Consider the following 20,942-nt stretch of genomic DNA (forward strand, 5'->3'; position numbering starts at 1 on the left):
TCCCTCTTATCGCCAGCACACTTTTATCGCCCACAATCGAAAAGCTAGTTGCTTGACTTGTTAATTCTATGGACTGCAAGCCAAAATAACCTTGCTGCATAGACAACCGATACTTAACTTACGAGCGGCTCACAGCGGTTACTTTTTTTGTATATTTGTATATGATTACCGCAAAGGCGCATTGAATATTTATTTTTTTCGTTAGTAGGTACTTTTTGCACCATCGATGATGACAATCGACACAAGACAAACAGTAAGCAAGTACGCTAGTTGACACAGCTATATTCTAATGGCGGTGAACTCGAATGGGCAATTTGACGGGGCAGCAAGTTGGAGCGGGGATTTGATATCACAAGATAGTCCTTCTTTGACCACTGCTGCTGAAGCAACAACTGCGGATGACAGCGTTTTATTTAATGTAAATAACGCACAGCTTTCTGCAACTAATCACAGCAACAACAACAGTAACAATAACTGTAACATTGAATCACGTGTATATAAAGTCAACAGTATCGACAGCAATCAAACGATTGTTTTAGATCCAAACAGTGGAACTGTTAATGATCTGGAACGCTTAAACACCACGCATGATATCAACGACACTCATGCAACTGTGAGTACATCACCTCAGAAACCTTCAGTTGAATCGAATATATTAAAGTGTGAAAATGAAAACTTAACATTGTATAAAAGTGGGATGGTACAAAGCATAGATGAGTCGAATACAAGTTCAGACACAACCGATGTCAAGAAACAAGACTCCATGTTAAATGACAAGGAGTCAATAGTAGCATCATCTGAAGTGTTGGATGGAGAGGAAGAACAAAGGGATCCGGAGTGGACAGAGGAGCGCTTTCGAGTTGACAGGAGAAAGTTGGAACAAATGTTGCAAGGTTTGTAAATTATATATTTGTTTTCTTCACCCACCATCCACTCTTCAGATGCCATTTAGAAAACTCTCTTTAATTAAAATTGTAAAACAATAACCACAACATAATGTAAAGACAATATATTTGCCTAGTTTTCATATTTAATATTGGATAATGTGGTCCTTGTCCTTTATATTAATCAAAATTGGACATTATGCTGTGGTTGTCATTATTTATTGTTATGCAGACAATTTCATGCCCGGTGAAGAATCACAGTTTAAAATAATAACTGATTAAACTATTATTGGAAATAAAAGAACAGAATATCTTATAAATAATATGGAATATAAGTTATATAAATAATTTAGCTGCACGTAGCTGTATGTTTTATATAATCTACTAATTACACTAGTCAAGCGTAATATTACCTAAATGATGTTTTAAAAAAACTTTTTGTTTGGCATCAGCCTATTGAAATAAACCTTTTTAATAGATTAATCTTTAAGTTTCTAATATTGTTTATATTTACTTCTTAGCTGCTGTCAGTGGAAAAGGGCAAGGTGGAGAGGAGTTTTTTAACCAGGTAAGAAAAATAAAATAAAAGATTTATAAAACTACCATGTTTGTTTTAAGATTAGTTCGACAATTAAAAATGAACAACAATGTCAAGTATTTTCTTGATCTTTAGATTATGGAAGCCACTAATACACAAATAACTTGGCCATCAAAGTTAAAGATTGGTGCCAAATCAAGAAAGGGTAAGCTCCAATTTATTCTCACTTTTTAGAAAATTTTCTATAAATTATTATGAGCGCTTGAAACAATGATGTGCATATATATATGGACGAAAAAAATGTTTACACTGCTAACTAACATATATTATTATCATCAATAAAGTTCTTGAATAACTAAATTACTAAAGAATAAATAAATATACCCAGATTCTGTTTTTACATATTCATTTTATTGTTATCATTATTAATATTAGAATGTTTTAATTTTTAAACCAAAAGAGTTAATTTATAATGATCTGTCAAATGTTCAGCATTATTGCAGAAGTAATGCCCCTTGGCTGTTTAACTAAGATTTCAATTATGATAACTTTCAAAAATGTCATTGTTCTTCTGCAACTTTATATGTTTACTTTATACTTTATATAATCATATCATACTATATATATATATATGCTTTAACGCTTAGCTGCACAGATGTAGAGTAAAGTGGGCATCAATGGTTGTATTTTATTGTGTATACTTAACTGGTGAAAGTTTTGTTTTGTAGTTAAACATGTGATTGGTAAATCAGTAATGTATATAGCCTTAGCCTATTGTATTGTAAGCCAGAAGCTAATGTTTGGCACACTGGAATCGTTTTTTAAGTTCATAAAGCTTTATTATTGAACTTTTTCCCATTAAAGCTGTAAGCTTTGCCCCTTGGCAATTTTAGTTTTAACAACTTTAGTCTGTCATCCGATTAAAGTTGTTATTCATCCCATGGTAAAGTGCTTTGTTTGATGGTGGCCACCTGGACAATTGGTGGTATCTTGATCATTTTCAAAACAAAGAAAGTATGCTTTGTTTGAAGTGAAAGGTGTTAGGAAGTTTGACATAATGGACAAGATTTAAGTGTTAGCGGTTCAAATCAAACACCATTGTTAAGCTTACATACACATTCTTTTATTTTGTATTAGACTTTTATTATTTTTCTATGGTTCATTCTTTCAGACATATTTGGAGTACCTATGATATAAATGAAAATATATATTAGGAAGAACCTTCAATACAATTTTCTCTTGTGTTATTTATAACATTAACTAGACATTAGTGTATTATTTCTGTTAATTTATTTCCAGTTTTAGATTAGGAACAGGTGTTGAAAATATTGTAAGCAATATATAATTGTAATGAATGACACCGCGATATTTCAATTGGGTTATTGTGTTCACAACGAGGGTATCAAGTTCTCATAAACAGTCGATACAATATTATATCTGTCCTCTAATACACACGATATCAATTCATCCAACTGCAGACCCACTTTTCTATTTTAGTGTTGTTTCACACATTCATACTTGTAAAGATGAAAAAAAATGTAAATGTTATGTTACTACAGTAAGCTTTTTTGTAAAGATAGATAATTAATGTAATTAATGACCTGGTTATACGCCCACATATGGTCAGGAGTTCATGACTATCTAGCATTGTTACTTACTTTGATGCATTGTTTCTGTAAAGTATCATTTAGTTGTCTAAACTCACTGATAAAGTTATTTAGATTGTTTGTTTATTATTTCATAGAAAACTTCTATAATGTTATTGTTTATTTGACTGTGGTCTGTAGTAGAACATTTAATTTTGCTACTTAATATGATCGTGTTGATAATGTTATAATAAAAGTATTACATATATATAATATGGATGTTTATCTTTTTTCATTTACTTTGTGCACGAGCACGATTACGTATTGTATGATGGCTCGCTTACATTTTTAAGACGATATTTAACTGACTTATTTATTTACTATAACTCTGGTGTTGCGTGTATTACTAATTATAGTTTAGACTAATTATATTAAGAGTATTATGTAATTTATTTATGTATTTTTAGCATTATGAAACAATTTTGTTATGTATTGAAGAAGTGTTAAGCTTACCAATCGGAGAAATAATTCAGAAGTTTTAAGTGCTCTTAGTTCCTCTCGTGTGTCGCAATAGTGGATATTAACTTCGGCAATGATGAAATGTTGAAAATGAAGTGCACTTAAGCACTCTGTAGCAATAACATTGCAGTTCATTTCCATCCTTGGTTTATTGTGTTTTATTCTTACGTGGTATAAGTTCTTGGTTAAAAGTTTGGATGTTTTTTTACACTATATATTAGTTCAACAACATTTTATATACCAATTTACAATATAGGCCAAGCCTATATATTACACATTGTATTATTATTATCTGAATCATTTTCTGTTATTATAAGGTCTCACTGACTGAGTCAAATAAAAACCTTTTTACTCATTTCTGCTACAAGTGTTATGAATAGATGGTTTAACTTGAATGAATTGAAATGAGACGTGTCAACAAACTGAGTTGTATTTTAATTTGCTTTTGTCATGCTTGAATAAAGCTTGTCTAAATTTTCATATTTCTATAAATTTAAGGATACGTATCTGTTCATTTTTTATTCAAGATCAATTTTTTTAAAAAATGACCAGTGCATTCCATTATTTTTTTTATTGTATGTTGTCACATCAACTGACCCATGATAACTTGGCAAGTATTGAACTAACACTGCGTTAGTGCGTGATGTAGTATAGTTTATACTCGTACTGATAGACAAAAATTGAAATAAAAAAAAGTTGATTACGCTGGTTACTGCATTGTAGGTCAATTTATTTCATATCTTATAGATCCTCACATTAAAGTTTGTGGCAAACAAGAAAACGTTTCAACAGCAAAAGAAATGGTAATGCAGGTTCTAGATACAAAATGTACGCGAGTCACTTTGAAAATGGATGTTTCTCATACTGAACATTCTCATGTGATTGGGAAAGGTAAATACAAGTTACCATTTGGTGCAACTGGTGAAACATCTTAATTATTTCTACTTCATTCAACTGAAGTTTGATTATTTATTTGTCACTAAGTCAGGAAAATACAATAAATTGTACCGATTAAATGTAAACCAGGTTTTATTTTTGTGAAGTCACTAGTAAACTGTTGCTTGACCGATCTATATATCAGCAAGCCCTTGGTTGATTAGAGCCGTATTACGACTTGACAAATTACATTTTGATTATTCAATTTTATGCAGTTATATTTTTGAAAATATTATATTAAATGCCTAATGAATTACTGTAACAGATTAAATTTTTCTATATGTTCTTTATTTGAGCAACAAGATATTTTGGTAAAAGGCTTATAAGATGTTGGTATTAAACCAATGTTTTAATATTTAAATGCAGGTGGTAACAATATAAAGCGAGTGATGGAAGAGACTGGATGTCACATACATTTTCCAGATTCAAATAGAAATAGTTCTGCTGAGAAAAGCAACCAAGTAATTACAATTTCTTATTATTTGATGATGTTGGTGACTCTTTGTTAAAACAAGTTCTCTATTAATAAGTTGCATTTTAATTTGTATTACATTAAATTTACACTTTGTTTTGTTGCTGAAACTTTTATTCTTGGTTGTATAACTTGTATTATTATAAATTTTTAAAGCTGCAACATTGTATGAATAGTACTTGTGTGCAAATGTAGAACATCATTTATGTTATTAATAGGTTTCTATTGCTGGACAACCGATGGGTGTTGAAGTTGCTCGTTCCAAGATAAGAGTATGTTGAAAGTTGAATAATCATCAATATATTCCACTGTTTATTTTAAACAATATATTATAACAGGATCTCCTTCCAATTATTATCAACTTCGATATATCATTGTCTGGTGCGCTTCCTGATCCTAATTCACCACCTATTCAACAAATTGTGCTCACGTATAATATCAGCGTTCAATTTAAACAAAGAGCAAAAGTTTACTGCACAACTTGCACGATACGTGGCTCTAATGATAATGTCTCGGGTCTCATAGTAAGTTGTGTGGTTTAAAATTAAAATTATTTGTGAAGTTAAAGCTGGTTGCATTAGCTTTTTTTATTACATTGATATAGTTTATATGCATATTGATATAATTTAAAGTTAAGTTGCTCTTGTAGCAAATTTTTTATTCTATTATCTTATTCATGCTGTTCTCCTAATTCCTAACATTAAAGTAGTGTAAAGATCACAAAAATATACCCTTTTTTAATATTTATGCTGGTAAATAACATTTCTTTATTTTATTAGGAAGGAGCAAACAAACTTATGCGACATTTGACAGGTGGTGTGGTAAGTTCTCTGGTAATTGAAATATTATTTAATATGAAACTTAATTTTTGTTAGAGTTTTTTTTATGTCTAATATATTATAACAGAATATTAAGTTCAATTCCCTATTTTGCAGGTACCAGTTTCATCACAAATTGAAGTTGCACCTCAACAACATTTGTATATGCTTGGAAAAGACGCCGCTAATGTAAAAGATATTATGCACAAGACTGGAGCTCAGGTAATCATATATAACTATTCCCATAAGCATGTTATTATACCGGAGCCACCATGCAGTGTGATTATCACCTCAAGGATTACTTTCTTTATTTACTTGATTACATATTTTCAGTCATGAAATGCCCCAGGCAACCAAGATATTGTTTTTACAGAAATAGTTTGAAATAACTTGGTATTAAGGTTATAACGGGAGTTTATATTTACGTATTTTAAACCCTTATTCTTCGTATATGTTAACATTGTCATTATTACATTTTTAAACATTTAATTTCAATTGTTATTCATATTTGTCATTTAAACTAAACGTGATTTAAGAACTAATTTTTTTATAAATTGTTTGTATCCATTTACCAATGTTATTTTTGGTTGGTGGAAGCAGTTCCTTGGTATACTAAATGTTGTAATCTTTAAACAATAGAAATCGTAGTATGTCAGGTATGTGGTATCTCACAATTCTGTTGAATTTAATCTGAGTTTGCAGATTCCAAGCTAACCTGTGTTTCACAACAACTTAAGGTCGATGTTAATATTATTAAACCAACAAATGACGAATGTGTTCAGTACTTGGTTTGTTATCATTGTAAATTGTTCTCTTGTTAAAAGCACTTAAAGCCTTTCCTAATTTACCATAATAAGTTGAAATGTTGTTTAGAGATTATTTTTTATCCATAGATTCGATTTCCGGATCCAAACTCATTACCAAAGAAGAGCACCATCTTCATCACTGGATCAATTGAAGCTGTAGTGATGTCACGAGGAAGACTGATGGTATTTATGTTTCTTCTGCTCGTTTGATTTAATGGAAACTACTGGAAACCAAAAATAGTTTGTTGATTGTATCAACAGTTGTTGTCACGCTTATTTTGAATTCAATAGACCTCTTGTGGCATATTTATTATGGGTACCAGTATGAAGTACTGACTTTCTGACCTTAGGAAGGTGATCTGAATAACATTGTTACACAAAATTATTTGATTAATGTTTTTTCTATTTTGAAATATAGGGTTGTCTTCCCCTTGTGCTTATGTTTGATATGAAACAAGATGAAAGTCAATCAGCTACAGAAGAAGCAATAAAGAACAGTCAGCTTATGGAATTACTCGATGTTTTTATCAGCATTAAAATGAAACCTAAACAACCAAGTAAAGTAAGAATCCGTTCATCTACTTTATTCTGCCTAAGTTCTGTAGAACTCGGAAAAGTTGAAAATAGAAAATCCTATTAGTTTCCTACTAAATCCGTTTTTTCAATTGCATGATAATTTAGTATGTGGTTTATTCTGAATTGAATTAAATTACATTCAACTGCATATTATAAGGAGGAAATGACATGTTTGCTTGGTTATAGGTGGTTGACTTTGTATGCTATTGCCTATTCACTTACAAAAGAGAAAATATAATGTGTTTTTCCCAATGTTGTGTGACTCACATGTTTAACATGTCTACTTACTTTTATTATATTATGTATAAATTTCCTAGTGGTAAAACTTTTAATCACCTTCAGTAGTAATAACTCTTTGCAGGTATATTTAATTTATATGTATATATATTTACCACAAATTAAAAATATTATCTTGTTAAAATGAAATAGCTGGTGGTAACATTGAGATTCGGTTCCAATACTGCAGTTTGTGTGTTTGTAAATAGGCAGAAAATACCACAATTTATCTCTGAAGTAATAGTATATAAATTTAAAACGAAAAATACTAAAATAGGAAATTAATAATAAATACTCTATTTCTTCGTTTTTTCAGTCGGTAATTGTGAAAAGTGTTGAAAGAAACATCCACAAAATGTTCGAAGCTCGTCGACAGCTACTCAACCTGCCATCCACGGGATTACAACCTTCACCTCCTGTATCACCACAACCAATCCAAATACAACAAGCTCCTGCTGTCACATCAACACCTCTGATTCGACTTACTCATGCCCCTTCATCTCATGTTCAACCTCAGTATATTGGTATATGACATTTTTTTCGATTATTGCATCTGACATGATTAATTTGATTATAATAAAATATGTGTATAGACATTCGTTTAAAGCTACCAATTCCCATTAGCCCCAGAAAACTTCAACACATATAACATATTGTTATACCTATCTGTTCTGTAAGCAATTACTATATTAGATGATCAGCCAACTACAATAGTATTATCACCAGGTATTTTGCAACCAAATATGACATTGGTTAATGGGGCAATGAGCCCAATCAGTCGCACCGGCACACCAAACGTTCCACCTATGATGCAAAGTTGGTCCCATAATCGCATGCCAAGCCCTGCACAAAGCCCCTACCCTATGACTCAACAGGTAGACATTGGGAGTTATGTGTATCTACTGCTGACAATTCAGTGTTAAAGAAGAACGTTGAATTCTTATTACCAAACAAAAACTTGCATTTTTTTAGCTATGATTTGTACAGTTCTAAATGCTTGTTAGTATCTTTTTAGTTATAATTGTTGAAAATTAAGCATTACTTTTACTGTGAGCAATTATAGCAGTCATAATTAACTTTAATTAATTTTAGGCGACTGTTGCTGCAATTCAAGCCCAACAACAACAACACATGATGTTGCAAGCTCAACTAACTGCTCAACAACAACTCACTGCTGCAGTTATTGCTTCAGCAAATGCAAGTCGAGCTAGCAGTGTTGCGGGTTCTCCACCAACTCTGCAACACAGACAGGAAAGCAGTGAACGACTGGCATCACCAAATGCCATGAATATGCAGGTAACTGCTTCAGCCTTCATTTGTATGAATCTTTTTAATATCCATGTTCCTTAAACAATGGGGAATGTAAAAAGTTTATAAAATGTTTGTTGTTGGTAATTTTATTTAAAAAAGCTTTCATTTAAAACATAAACAAATCACACACCTCATACGTCATGAATTTTTTCTTCAGGTTGCTCGTCAGTTTATCAAAGAAAATCTGTCTGCTTCTCATGATGTGAATCCTCCATACAGTGGTTTTGAACAACCAAACCAATACACAAGGGATGGGGGAGGGGTGGACGTTCATCAACAAGATGGAAGCCCGGTAGTAGTCAGCGAAAATTGGGCAGAGTCTGAGGAAAGTCTACCTAACACTACAAACTACTACCCATATGAAAACAAGAGTGCTAAAATATCAAGCAATGTACGTGGATTACAACGACATATTCTAAACGTTCAAAATCTTCGTGAGGGAAGTCTGTCGGCAAACAACTCGTTCAACAAAGGCAACTCCAATAGTTTATCTCTACACAGACACAGCATAAGCACAGATAACATCACGCAAGATGAAGTGAATACAAAGGTAATAAAAATATTTTTGCCATCTCACATACCAACTAAATAAATATCTAAAAATATTATTAAGTTTCAGAAACTTAAGCAGACTCGTGGGTCTTCCTTAGACGTAGAAACTTTTTCAGCTTCCGGTCACAGAAGTAAGTTTTGCAACAACAATTGTCTTGTTTTTACATTTTCTAGTTTAGGTGTTTTTTTCTATGTAAGGCAACTGGTACAAATAACATTTTTAATTTCTACCAAGAAGGGTTGTAAGAATAATGCCAGCTTTGTATTAATTTTCTCCTTCAAGTATATTATGTTATGTATGTAACTAAAATCCCTGTTATTATGTTTGTGAGAAATCATGCTGTGCTTCTGGTATAATTTCATGCATGCTTTTATAGAAAAAGGTTAATTTAAGTAAGATTGATGCAAAACTTAACACCTTCTCAATGTATTGTTTCCATTTCCTACATTGCACAGGAAATTTAATCCCTTCACAAACCTCCTCACCTGGTAGTGATCAAAATGTTCCAATAAGCGGCAAACCTGACAAACCATCTGAGCCATCAACATCTGATAATTATGGTCAGTTTTAATTTTATTTATGTTATAAATTAGTTAGAGTAACGGTGTGCTTATATTGTATTCAATATTACACAATTACATTTTCCTGTTTGCCTTTTTATTTGTTGTCACAATTTTTAATACCCATGCATATATATAAGCTTATATATGTATTTATAAACATATTTTTATTAATTAAGTTTCTCACAATAAAAAATTAAATATTTTTTCTATATGACAACAGTGAAGCAAGTAAACGCTGCTCGTCGAAGTCCATCTTCGTCATCCTCGTCAGCTGATCTTCATTCCTCACTACCACGTATGCATGGTTCTCCCACAAGAGGGCAGTACTTGCATCCGGATCACGCAAACTATGATCGATCAATCGATGGAAGATCATCTTTATCGGAGGGTGTGAAGAACGCTTACATCAGGTAAATATTTTTTATTTTCTATAGAAACTTTTGCCACCATGTATAGTACTGATAAAGCTTTTCTGGCAACTTATTTGCATACCGACATTACAAAGTCACATTCGGCAGTGATTTACACCCAATGAATAAATTGTCGATGGCTGTTAAAAGGAATTATAAAAGTTTGCTATTCATGGCATGTTCCAAAACAACTATTTCACTAATTTTGTTGCATTCTGTTCAATCATTTTGTTGCTTAAACCTTTAACAGTATTGGTAGCAATGATTTAAAAAATTATATTGATGAGAATAAATTCAACTGTTTTTTATAGTTCACTTTATTAATATTAAAGAATAATTAAATTAAATCAATCAACAAACCTTCACCATCCACAAGTGCTGCTGAATCGAACAATGACGATGATCTTCGAGAGTTGAAAAAGTATTTTCAATCACCGGCCCCCCCTCCTGGTTTTGAGCAACTAGCAATGTCATCTCATTCAACTCTGGTGAATATTCTTTTATTTTCAGTTGATTGAATACCTTCAGTCTTTTAATGAAAATTATTAATTTGGTCTTTCTCTGCGAACCCCAATGTGAGAAGTGCCTAAGGTCTAGATTTTTTCAGATTTGAAACTTTTTCCATAACTTTAGTTACTATTACCCAAATAATTTGATAACACTGTCTAAAACCGCAATAATATTGAAGGAGAAAATTAATACAAAGCTGGCACACCAATGTTGGTAACTTCGTATGAAACTTGCATTTACCAACATACATGGTTTGATGTGACGTTTTGTTAAAACCAACGTTGTTACCTTACTAGACTGACTATGATTATGAAACTCGACGACAAGAAGCTTACAAAGCGATGCAGCATCGACCTGTTGCAACGGAGATTCGTAAACCAACGGACACTTGGTCTGGGCTTGGATTCTCTCATTCGATGCCGGTCAACCAACTAAAGCAGGAGAAGGATAAATACAAACTTAAACTAACCACAACTTATGAGGTTTGATCCTTTATATGACATGTTCATGATACGATCCAAGAAAAAATTAGTGTAATATGTTTCATAGCAAACAAAGATATGTATTTGACTCACAGTGAATTTTAAATAAGCAGGGTCATAGTTCAAATCACAATATTAGTTAAATTTTAAAACTTCAGTAATTGTACTTTATATCCAGGGTGAAGATGGTCAAGTATATGAAGAAGAAAAGTCAGCGGAAGCGGGATACCTTGGTATGAGTCAGCAACTTGCCAACTCAAGCAAAGGAAGTTCTGCTTTGTCATCATGGCGAGAACGAAACAATCACAATCTATCGCACAGTTTACATTCCAAAGTGGGAGATCTTTCAAATGCTATTCCTAAGCGAAGACAACATTCTACTTGTATGTAATGTTCTTATAAGTTAACTGAGTCCAGTTATTAGAATTTTATTAATTGTTTATTGATGTTTTCATTGCTTGTATTTGATTCTTTGTTAGCCATAATAAATAATCCTTTGTTCTAAATTTGACTATATGTTTTAGTTGACCCACTTCCTAAAGAATACATGAACCATTCAATCCCCCCTCCCCCGCATCCAAATGATGATCCCACTCCTCCACCAACATTCAGACCACAAAGAACATCCAACAATCCACCAGGAGATTCAGTAACTCGTCTTCCAGGAGGAGTGATCGCCAACCAACCGCTTGAGGCAGCATTATCCTTACTTACCGACACGCATCTTGGTGGACAATCCAACTGCATTGAGCTTCATGACCTTCTTAGTCATCTTAACTTGGAAAAATATAGTGAAGTTTTTACTAAACAAGAGGTATGTATTCATAGCCACTAGTTCAAAAATATCAATTTTAAACTATCGACTACAACTTAAAGAGAGGAGATTTTTGGCTTCTGATTCAGAGCACTATTTATCAATGAGTGCCCAGTGTCCAGTGTCTTACCAAGAAACCCTTATGTTTTTTTTGGAGTCGCCAATAGACCTTTCGGCGGGATTTTGTTTCATTTATATAGCTGCGTGCCATGGGTGATATATGTTTCCTTCAAACAACGAACATGTTAGGTTTATATTTGCATTAAATTTTGATCAACTTTCAGGTTGATCTTCAAACTTTCCTCACTTTAACTGAATCTGACCTAACAGAGCTTGGGATTACAATATTTGGACCAAAGAAAAAGATCCTGATGGCAATTGAAGGTAAAAATATTTGTATTTTGGTTTCTCTGCACATTTTTAATGTAGTGATATTAAATGCAAATATTTGTGTCACAGAACTAAAAAAAAATCGAAACATCTTGTATGCAAATAACATCAATCCAAACTCTGTGGAACGTGGTGTTGCTAGGCAACCAGCGCCTGAAGTATTACCCAATAACTCACGTAAACAAGTACTCGATAATTTGCTACAAAATTGTGGCAATCGTGATTCAACTCACCTGCGTGGAAACCAAGCAAACATGCTTTCAAACAGTAGATTAGTTCACAACACAAAGGGTATTGTTAGTCAGAGTGGTCGTTGGTGATTGGGAAGTGTAATATGATATGAAATTATTTACCTAGTTGTTTATGTTTGTTATTAATTTAAAAACTGGTAGTTGTGTTTTTTGTAACTAATGATTGTTTACCTGAGTTTAATTCACTCTTATTGATGTTCATATCACTTCTATTGGAATACGAATTTCATATGATTAATTATGATTAAGATTAATAAGGTTTTGTATGTGTTGAAAGTTAGTGCTGTGCTAATTTTCATGAACTGTGTGTTATTTTGTAAACATATTGTAAATGTTGTATATTTTCTTGCGGTACTGATTGCATTTATGTTGCTTTTTGTTTTGCACAAATATCTTAAGCTTTCTGCGCATAACCTCGTTGAATAATTGCATTATTATAATTTTTAACCAAAAAACTCTTCTCTTCGATTTATTTAATTTTTCATCACGTTGTAAAACACTTAATGGTTCCTTTTCAAATCAGTTGCCAACCTGGTAATATTACCTAACCTTGATACGAATCGTTACGTCAATTCTGCTTCGTTGCTTTTTTTGCATATTAACTTGTTCCTAACTCAATTGATGCTGTGTACGTATTTACACTACCAGATTTCATTTACACTTTTCAAGTACATATGTTTGTTTGAAGTTCATGTCAATTAATTTGTAATTTGCGAACCACAATCGTGCTTCACTAATGAAAATGCTCTTATTTATTGCTATATTATATTTTAACATGCGTTACTTTTTGATGGTTAAGTGAAATCCTGTGAACCTTCATTAACTTAAGGTTTTTATGTCACGTGCCACTCGTTCATAAAAGGGATTACATATTTCTTATATTGCGTAATGTTTATTTTCAGATCAGTAATTTGTCAAGAGATTTTTTGGCTGGTTATAAACTTATAAATTAATGTTAAGATATACCTTGCGTTTTAGTTCATGCTGACTGTTTGACTTTTGTCCGGCGCCGTGGCGTAGTGGTTAGCGCGCCTGCCTCTAACCCAGAGGTAATGGGTTCAAGGCTACCATTGTGGGCGTATGTGTCCTTGAGCAAGACACTTAACGACAATTGCTCCAACCCAGTGGTCACTTATGGGTTGTCCAAATTATCAGCCATACATAAAAATGAAAAAAATCCAAAAAAAAAAAATAATAATCACCCACAAAGTAACATACTTGGTAACTCGTAAGCTGGCGCGAGGTGCACACCCGTGTTATAACGACTGTCGTTTTCCGGCCACGCGAGGATAAAGTAAGTTACACACTCTAGATTACCATTGGTTTGAAATTTTAGATGAATATGGTTGTTTATTGTGGCGTGACACGCCAGGTCAGTCACGATTGTCCTATTACCAAGCTGCCAAGCATTAACAAATATAAAAGTTTAAAATAAATGAATATCACTTCCTTGCTATGTGGGCAGCTATTATCTTTATAACACTGTTTAGATGGAACTTTATTATTCGACAGCAATCGCACACTCCAACAAAGTGCGTGGGAAAGAAGGTTTCTGTTGTTAAATATTAAAACTCGGTGTTGAGCGAATGCAACATCTTTACTGTACTATATAGTAGGGTGGGGAAGATGGAACACCTTTTATTTTGGTAGAAAACAAAGAATTGTAAAACCGTTTCGTCACGACTGCCACATACCGTTATTAATTGTTTAAACCTGTGTTTCTCAACCTTTTTAGCTTGCGAACCAGTAATTTTCGAAACAAGTTTTGCGGACTGGTGGACCTTCAAAAATTAACCCAAAATCGAATTACGTCCAAAGTAGCCTAGACCATGAACTCTATGTTATGTTTCGGTGTTGCAAATTACAGAATTGGCGAAGTTCTAAATCAGTATAAAATTTGATGTTTTATGTCTTCAATCAATAGACAAGACTTTAAAATCTTTCATTTTGCAATTGAGATATAAAATTGTAATATATATATTTGGCGGACCGGCGGTTGAGAACCACTGGTTTAAACGACGTTTAAGATATTTGGATATTATGTGTGCTACAAGTGTCCCGTCTTCCCTTACCCTACTATATATATATAAATATATACAGTAGGGTGGGGGAAGATGGGATACTTTTACCTCTATTTTCTCGCCCCGTTTAGTAGTAAACAAAGAACATTCAGGAAATTATAAAACTATATGCCTATGACTCCTATTGACCGTTAGTAATTGTTTAAAACACGATCAGAATATTTAGATATTATGTGCTAAAGGTGTCCCATCTTCCCCCACCCTACTATATATATATATATATATAAATATAACAATGGGTGATCTTTAAGACTGTCGTTTCGTTGATATATGTATAGACCTCTTAACCGTTTATTTATACTTGCAACAACCACATGCGTTCCTTTCGAATTAGCTGTAAATTGCGGAGAAAAAATAAATTATTGTCGGATCAAGAGAAAAAAAGATATAATTAATCTCCCACAACAGTGACTGATGTGTGCCTTAGGCTGCTATATGTACCCGTAAATGTCAAGCATAGAGTGTGCTTATCCGTGTCTTATTTAACAAAGCGTAACGCTGAATCGCTTCAGTGCACTGTGCAGGTGATTTGTTAAGGTAACTTGTTACGATCAGGCAAGTTTTAGAATCGTTTTAGGGTGCATGTTGTCTGACTTTTTACACATAGTACGTTTATTTTTTCAGTTTAGTAAAAACCAACGTTGAGGAAATAATATGTCTGCCGACGACACCACAAGTCCAACAGATGTTCTAAAACCTGCTGACGTACCAGCAGAAAAAGAATGTGTTAATAAGAAAAAAAAGTTTGTTCCAACTTTCAAAGGCAACGTGAAAGTGCTGGTTGCTTTGGTTTTCTACGTCCTACTTAACATACTTGCAGCTTACCTATTTGTTTTAATTGAGAAACACCCTGACAACAATTATACGGATGAGTGGTTTATATTTAACTTGGAAAAAAAGTTTCTATCCAGTCACAACAACTGCCTTTCAACAGAGGATCGTCGTTTTCTTCTTAAGGTAGAATTACCTCGGTAAATTGCTAAGTATCGACTTTAAGCTAGAGACCACACAATTAAATGTTGTTAAATATTGTAGGAAGTGGTCGTGGCATATAAAGCGCATCTTGTTAATAACAGCCATTCACATCCGGACTGGTCACTTAACAACGCATTACTTCTTAGTTTCTCCATAGCAAGCACCATTGGTGAGTACAGCATATCGGTACAAACAATAACAATTCGACATATAAATGTCTCACCAGGGTATGGGACGGTTGTACCAAACACACCTGGTGGTAAAGTTTTCTCTCTGACACTCGCCTTCATATTCATTCCTTTTACTGGTTTGTTAGCAGCAAAGATGGGAGCGATATTGGCATATTACGTAAAAAAAGTTAGTAGACTTAATGTTAACCGAATTTGGTTTCTGTGTTATGTCTGTATGACATGTGATTGTATATTACAGAGTTGTCGAAGCATTTTTGGTTCCAGTCCCCGCACCAAATACATTGGCGTTTTGGTTACTTTCCTGCTTGGGTTAATATTATACGTCGTAATGCCCACAATGTTACTCCGATTTGTAGGAAATGAAGAAAACTGGGATTTTCTGGACTGTTTATATTGCGTCATAATTACTTTAACCACGATAGGCTTCGGGGATTACGTTCCAGGTACGAAATAGAAGTTTTAGTAGACTGTAACTTTAAACAAACACTACAAAGTTACATATACGTCGTAACTCTTAAGCGGGCACGAAGTGTTATTTAAACAGAGCGAAAGTGTTACACGGACTGCTGTCGTCTCAAAGAAAAGTTACATTCTTTCAATTTCTTTGTAGATCCTAGTTCTCATGGTGGAATATTCACCACGATGACCGTGATCATCTGGGTGGTTGCTGGGTTGGCTTGGTTTGCGACAATTATTAATCTTATTGGGAATGTCTTGTCCAAGAGAGCAAAAGAAATCGAGAGAAAAGTTTCCAAACCTTCAAACCTCAAACGTAAATTTTATTTTACTTTTTTAAGCCATACAAGCTAGCATATAATAAATTCATTGTTTAGCGTATACTAAATTCAAAGCTAAATGCGTCATTTTAGTAGCTTGGAGCACGTTTAGAACAAAATCGCCAACAGCATCAACAAAACATACGGACAATTGACTGTTGTTTTGTGAGGAAATTTCAGGAATTAAAGTTGCTATCATCACGGGTAAATTTATATTTTTTGTTTTCTTCGAATACACTTATATTTTGATGTACTAAGTTTAATACCACCACGAGACAAGTTCCAGCCAACATAAAATTATTCTAATATTGTTTAGCCAACATAAATCTATTCTAGTATTTAAATCACGGATAGGCCTATAGTGGGAAGGGGTAAGATGAGATACTTGAGCACATACTGCCAAAAATTTATAATACCATAATATATTACGGTATTTGATTGCTACCATTAATTTGTAACATTATACCTTTATTAATTAATAACTCTTTAGACAAATGTTATTTTGTTATTCTAATAAAGAATGCAATTTTATTGATTCGCAATAGCGGGGTAAAAAGGGACAGTGGCGAGTTAAGAAAGGACAGTTCAAAATCCATGTTGATCTTCATTTATAGCAATTTTACAGGAATATACGCAAATAAAACAAAATAATATTGTACTCTTTGAAAATCAAGTTTAAACATTATTTGTCTTGCTCCTACTGCTATATTTTTTTACAACTTACCCACCGTAAGTTATATTGTATGAAGAATTGATATTGTTCAACCGATAATGGATATTGTTAGAACTCGAATTATTAAATATTGAACAGACGCGTTTAAACTTTTATTAACACAAATAAAGTTAAAACAAAGTTTTCATTTTCTTGCCACAAGTTTGGTATTGCTTTACTGTATTTCGCATAAGCCACTTCCGTAATCTTACATATGAACTATGTCCCTGTCCATTTTTCTCATTCAGATTTTCAAACTGTATGAACAGCCTATTTTATTAAACGACTTTATTGATAATTTTAACTACAAAATTTCAGCAGTTTTGTTATACATGCAAGCATAAAACCGTTTCCTCACGACTTCCATATACCGCTGTTAATTGTTTAAAATAATTGTTAAGTTCCGGATATTTAGATATGTGCTAAAGGTGTCCCATACTTCCCAACACGTCTATATACTTTTTCAGCGAATGAAAAAGTTTTGTATTTGTTCAACACCGAGTTTAAATTCCCAGAGTCCCAAACTTTCCTCACCCAACTATAATCACAAAATTTGTATTACAAATCTTTGTTTGAACGTCTGGCTATTTTTTTTTATTAAACAACAAATACTCACAACAAACAACAGTAATAATGTTGAAATATCGTATGATGAAAAGAAATCTATAACATGGTAAGAACCGCATTCGTCATGTGTGCACGAAATTTTCTTGGCAGAATACCCATATGCCGAATTGTGTTGTTAACACGAATAGTCAGTAAAGAGGTCACCGCAGTCCAAGTGAATTTAAATCGTAATTCGTCAGCGTTCGATTGGCCAAGGTGCCATATCATTGGGCCAAAATAAGATTTTGACATAGGTATAATGTTTGAATTTCCCCTTCCCAACTTATATCGGAGGATTCCGTTGATAAAAACATCTTCAAGAACCATTCCAGTTCGATTGGTAATTTCAGACATTTGATAAATATCTGATAAAAGTGTAAACGGCATTACTGTCATTCCACCATGGCAGAATTGTGGATATGTCTTCGACGGATACACATGGTGGGGAACATAATATTTCGAAGTTTTATTTCTGTAAAAATGTTTTTGTTGACTGTTATAAGCGTATAGGTTAAAGATGCATACCAACGAAAGATATTTATACAAATAGATAGAGATGCTCAAATATAATCTGAAAGTACTGCCAAAGGTTCAATACACGAAACAGCGCTTAAAATTTGCGTTAAATCAAACTCATGGAGTAAAAAATGAATTCGTTACAATGTTTACACTCCCTCTTTGTGAATATATAAAATGTAAACTTTGTTATATAGTAGGGTGGGGGAAGATGGAACACCTTTAGCATAGAATATCCAAATATCCTGATGTTTTTTAAACATTAACTAACGGTTTATGGGAGTCGTAAGGATACGGTTTTATAATTATATATTTGAACTTTTTTGTTTACTACCAAATGTGACTAGAAAATAGAACGATAAGGTGTCCCATCTTTCCCCACCCTACTATTTCGTATTTTTTCAAATAGACATAGGTTATTTTTCATTCTTTTTTTGATATTAAAATGTTCATTATGTCTTCCAAATTTTACCTGCTGTATAATTATGTTTTGAAAAACCCGGTAGTTTGTGTAATTAAGTTTGAAAATACGCGAAAAACAATTGAATCAGCGCAAGCTGGTGTGTATTATTTATTTAAAATATTAAAACGTATTTAAGTCTAAATTTTGTTTCGTTTAATGTGTTCCTAAAAAAGAAGCTTTCAATGTAACAAATTCAAAAACAATTTTGAATTTTCATTAGACGTTTAGAAATTAGAAACGGTTAAAATTGATTAACGCTTTATTTCATGGAAAATCCTATGCATTGTGCACGGCCAGTTCTTTACTGCAGTGGTTTGATTTGCAGTATTGCCACGGTATTTTTTAAAGAAGCTGTTTCGTTTATTTGAAAAGTTGGTGGTACTTTTAGGTAAAAAAATATTTTTTGTTGGTATGCCCCTTTGATTCATAACTTATTATTTTCAAGAGGCGGCACAACGCAAAGTAATAACCCAAATACCATAGCAGTCTTAACAGCTGTTTAACGTTGGTTGAAATTTCACATTGGTCCACTATCCACGTATTTATTGCCAATGTCATGTATACGTGTTTTATTATTTTATAGCACCTAGCTGGCAAAGGCAAAACATAGAAAAGATTACCTGTTTGGTGTTAAATGCTCGCTGTGGTCGAATCCACAAAACATGCTTCCAGAAGATTTTAATTTTACAGTGTTGGTTGAGAAGTAAACAAAAAGTGAGACAACATTCACCATACAGTCATCGTCTGTCGTGGCATAGAATGCGCTGACATCACCAAGCTCATAATATATCCACTGGTAGCAAGCCAACACCTTGGCTGGTAATCCTTTGTATGTATCATCCGCATCGACTTGTAGAATATCTTCGTTTTCTTCGGATTCCTTTTGTATTTTAACTTGTGTTTCTTTGTTGAAAGATCGGCCAACGACGAACAAAGTAAAAAATCTTTAAAAAAAAATAGTTTAATTCTTGCTCAAAAGGTAATTTTATAATTACCTCTAACTCCATTACCTGTGTTTGTTAAGCATTTGAAGGGAACCGTATGTCCGTCGAATTAGCATACGTCGTTCGATTGATGAAGCAGTTGACTTGACAATAATTATCATGAAGAACGAATCATAAGCGCGCATAAGTTTTTTCGGTCTATATGCACAAACGATCAGCGAAAATCAAACGGTTACTATTTAATTATAATATTAAATATATATAGTACGAGGATGGGGAGGGAGATGGGACATTTTTTAGTATTTTTTTCTCTTCCCATCTGGAGGTAAACAAAGAACGTTCAAAGAATTATTAAACCGTATGCTCACGACTCCCATAGACCGTTGTTAATTGTTTAAAACACGGCCAGAATATTCGGATATTATGTGCTAAAGATGTCCCACCTTACCCTACACTACTATATATTACCATATCTGTCAATTATATAATGACTTACCTTATAATAAAAGATTTTGTCGCTGTAGATTTTTTAACATTCTTTAAATAGTTTTCTGGTAATCGGAACTCGTGTGTTTCTGGTAATCGGAACTCGTGGAAAGCTTCACTGTAATAATGTGTCTCTTGTTGCTTCTCGAGTATCTCTGATGTGATTGGACTGGTAAAGTGAATAATAACTTTACTATGCCGCAATTAAAATCAAAATTAATATTTGGTTAAATTTCTGTTTGCCTTACCTTATTTTCACGGGTAAACTGATAGAACGTATTTTGACACTTCTAACATAGTATTGCCAGCGTAGTAAAGGCAACGTGAATGATATATTATAACCGAAAATAAGAACAGCTATCAGCACAGAAAATATTTTCACTATCTGTGTAATTGTACAGCTGCCACTCATATTTGTACTTCGTAGATCCTTGCAATGTGAAAATGTAAAACACTTCATTTGTTTCTAAGTGTGCTGCGCCGCGGGGGTTGGAAGA

At 33.1% G+C, this 20,942-nt stretch overlaps 3 protein-coding genes across 7 annotated transcripts; 2 read left to right on the forward strand and 1 right to left on the reverse strand.

Annotated features, from left to right (window-relative positions):
* Nucleotides 1–148: 148 nt before the first annotated feature.
* On the forward strand, nucleotides 149–13,970 carry LOC149741770 (protein bicaudal C homolog 1-B-like). Of its 2 annotated transcripts, none has more exons than XM_089892560.1 (24): nucleotides 149–893; nucleotides 1,406–1,452; nucleotides 1,558–1,627; nucleotides 4,275–4,418; nucleotides 4,830–4,924; nucleotides 5,154–5,207; nucleotides 5,274–5,459; nucleotides 5,715–5,756; nucleotides 5,871–5,975; nucleotides 6,647–6,742; nucleotides 6,978–7,121; nucleotides 7,728–7,935; nucleotides 8,138–8,286; nucleotides 8,504–8,707; nucleotides 8,880–9,272; nucleotides 9,342–9,405; nucleotides 9,731–9,835; nucleotides 10,059–10,248; nucleotides 10,625–10,736; nucleotides 11,055–11,240; nucleotides 11,419–11,623; nucleotides 11,765–12,054; nucleotides 12,339–12,438; nucleotides 12,514–13,970. In XM_089892560.1, exons 1-24 carry the CDS (start codon nucleotides 290–292, stop codon nucleotides 12,762–12,764), a joined length of 4,044 nt encoding a protein of 1,347 aa, XP_089748686.1. In that variant the 5' UTR covers nucleotides 149–289; the 3' UTR covers nucleotides 12,765–13,970. The 2 variants fall into 2 exon arrangements, with proteins under 2 accessions (XP_089748686.1, XP_089748678.1); XM_089892552.1 differs by having other exon boundaries at nucleotides 150–893; nucleotides 9,336–9,405.
* A 1,153-nt stretch (nucleotides 13,971–15,123) lies between these two features.
* Nucleotides 15,124–17,856, forward strand: LOC149741771 (potassium channel subfamily K member 2-like). 4 transcript variants are annotated; one of them, XM_089893976.1, is made up of 7 exons: nucleotides 15,124–15,733; nucleotides 15,812–15,920; nucleotides 15,978–16,108; nucleotides 16,181–16,385; nucleotides 16,553–16,714; nucleotides 16,815–16,922; nucleotides 17,264–17,856. In XM_089893976.1, the coding sequence occupies exons 1-6, from the start codon at nucleotides 15,431–15,433 to the stop codon at nucleotides 16,871–16,873; spliced, it is 969 nt and encodes a 322-aa protein (XP_089750102.1). In that variant the 5' UTR covers nucleotides 15,124–15,430; the 3' UTR covers nucleotides 16,874–16,922; nucleotides 17,264–17,856. The 4 variants fall into 4 exon arrangements, with proteins under 4 accessions (XP_089750102.1, XP_089750101.1, XP_089750100.1 ...); XM_089893974.1 differs by having other exon boundaries at nucleotides 15,130–15,733; nucleotides 16,812–16,922; XM_089893975.1 differs by lacking the exon at nucleotides 17,264–17,856 and having other exon boundaries at nucleotides 15,125–15,733; nucleotides 16,815–16,971.
* A 141-nt stretch (nucleotides 17,857–17,997) lies between these two features.
* LOC149741772 (beta-1,3-galactosyltransferase 9-like) lies at nucleotides 17,998–20,920 on the reverse strand. The gene is made up of 5 exons (XM_089893972.1): nucleotides 20,694–20,920; nucleotides 20,456–20,614; nucleotides 20,026–20,157; nucleotides 19,636–19,959; nucleotides 17,998–18,508 (listed from the first exon to the last, which is right to left on the reverse strand). The coding sequence occupies exons 1-5, from the start codon at nucleotides 20,903–20,905 to the stop codon at nucleotides 18,094–18,096; spliced, it is 1,242 nt and encodes a 413-aa protein (XP_089750098.1). The 5' UTR covers nucleotides 20,906–20,920; the 3' UTR covers nucleotides 17,998–18,093.
* Nucleotides 20,921–20,942: the final 22 nt, after the last annotated feature.

Source organism: Ciona robusta, chromosome 1 (genome assembly GCF_009617815.1).
Source record: "Ciona robusta chromosome 1, ASM961781v2".
NCBI classification, from domain to species: Eukaryota; Metazoa; Chordata; class Ascidiacea; order Phlebobranchia; family Cionidae; genus Ciona; species Ciona robusta.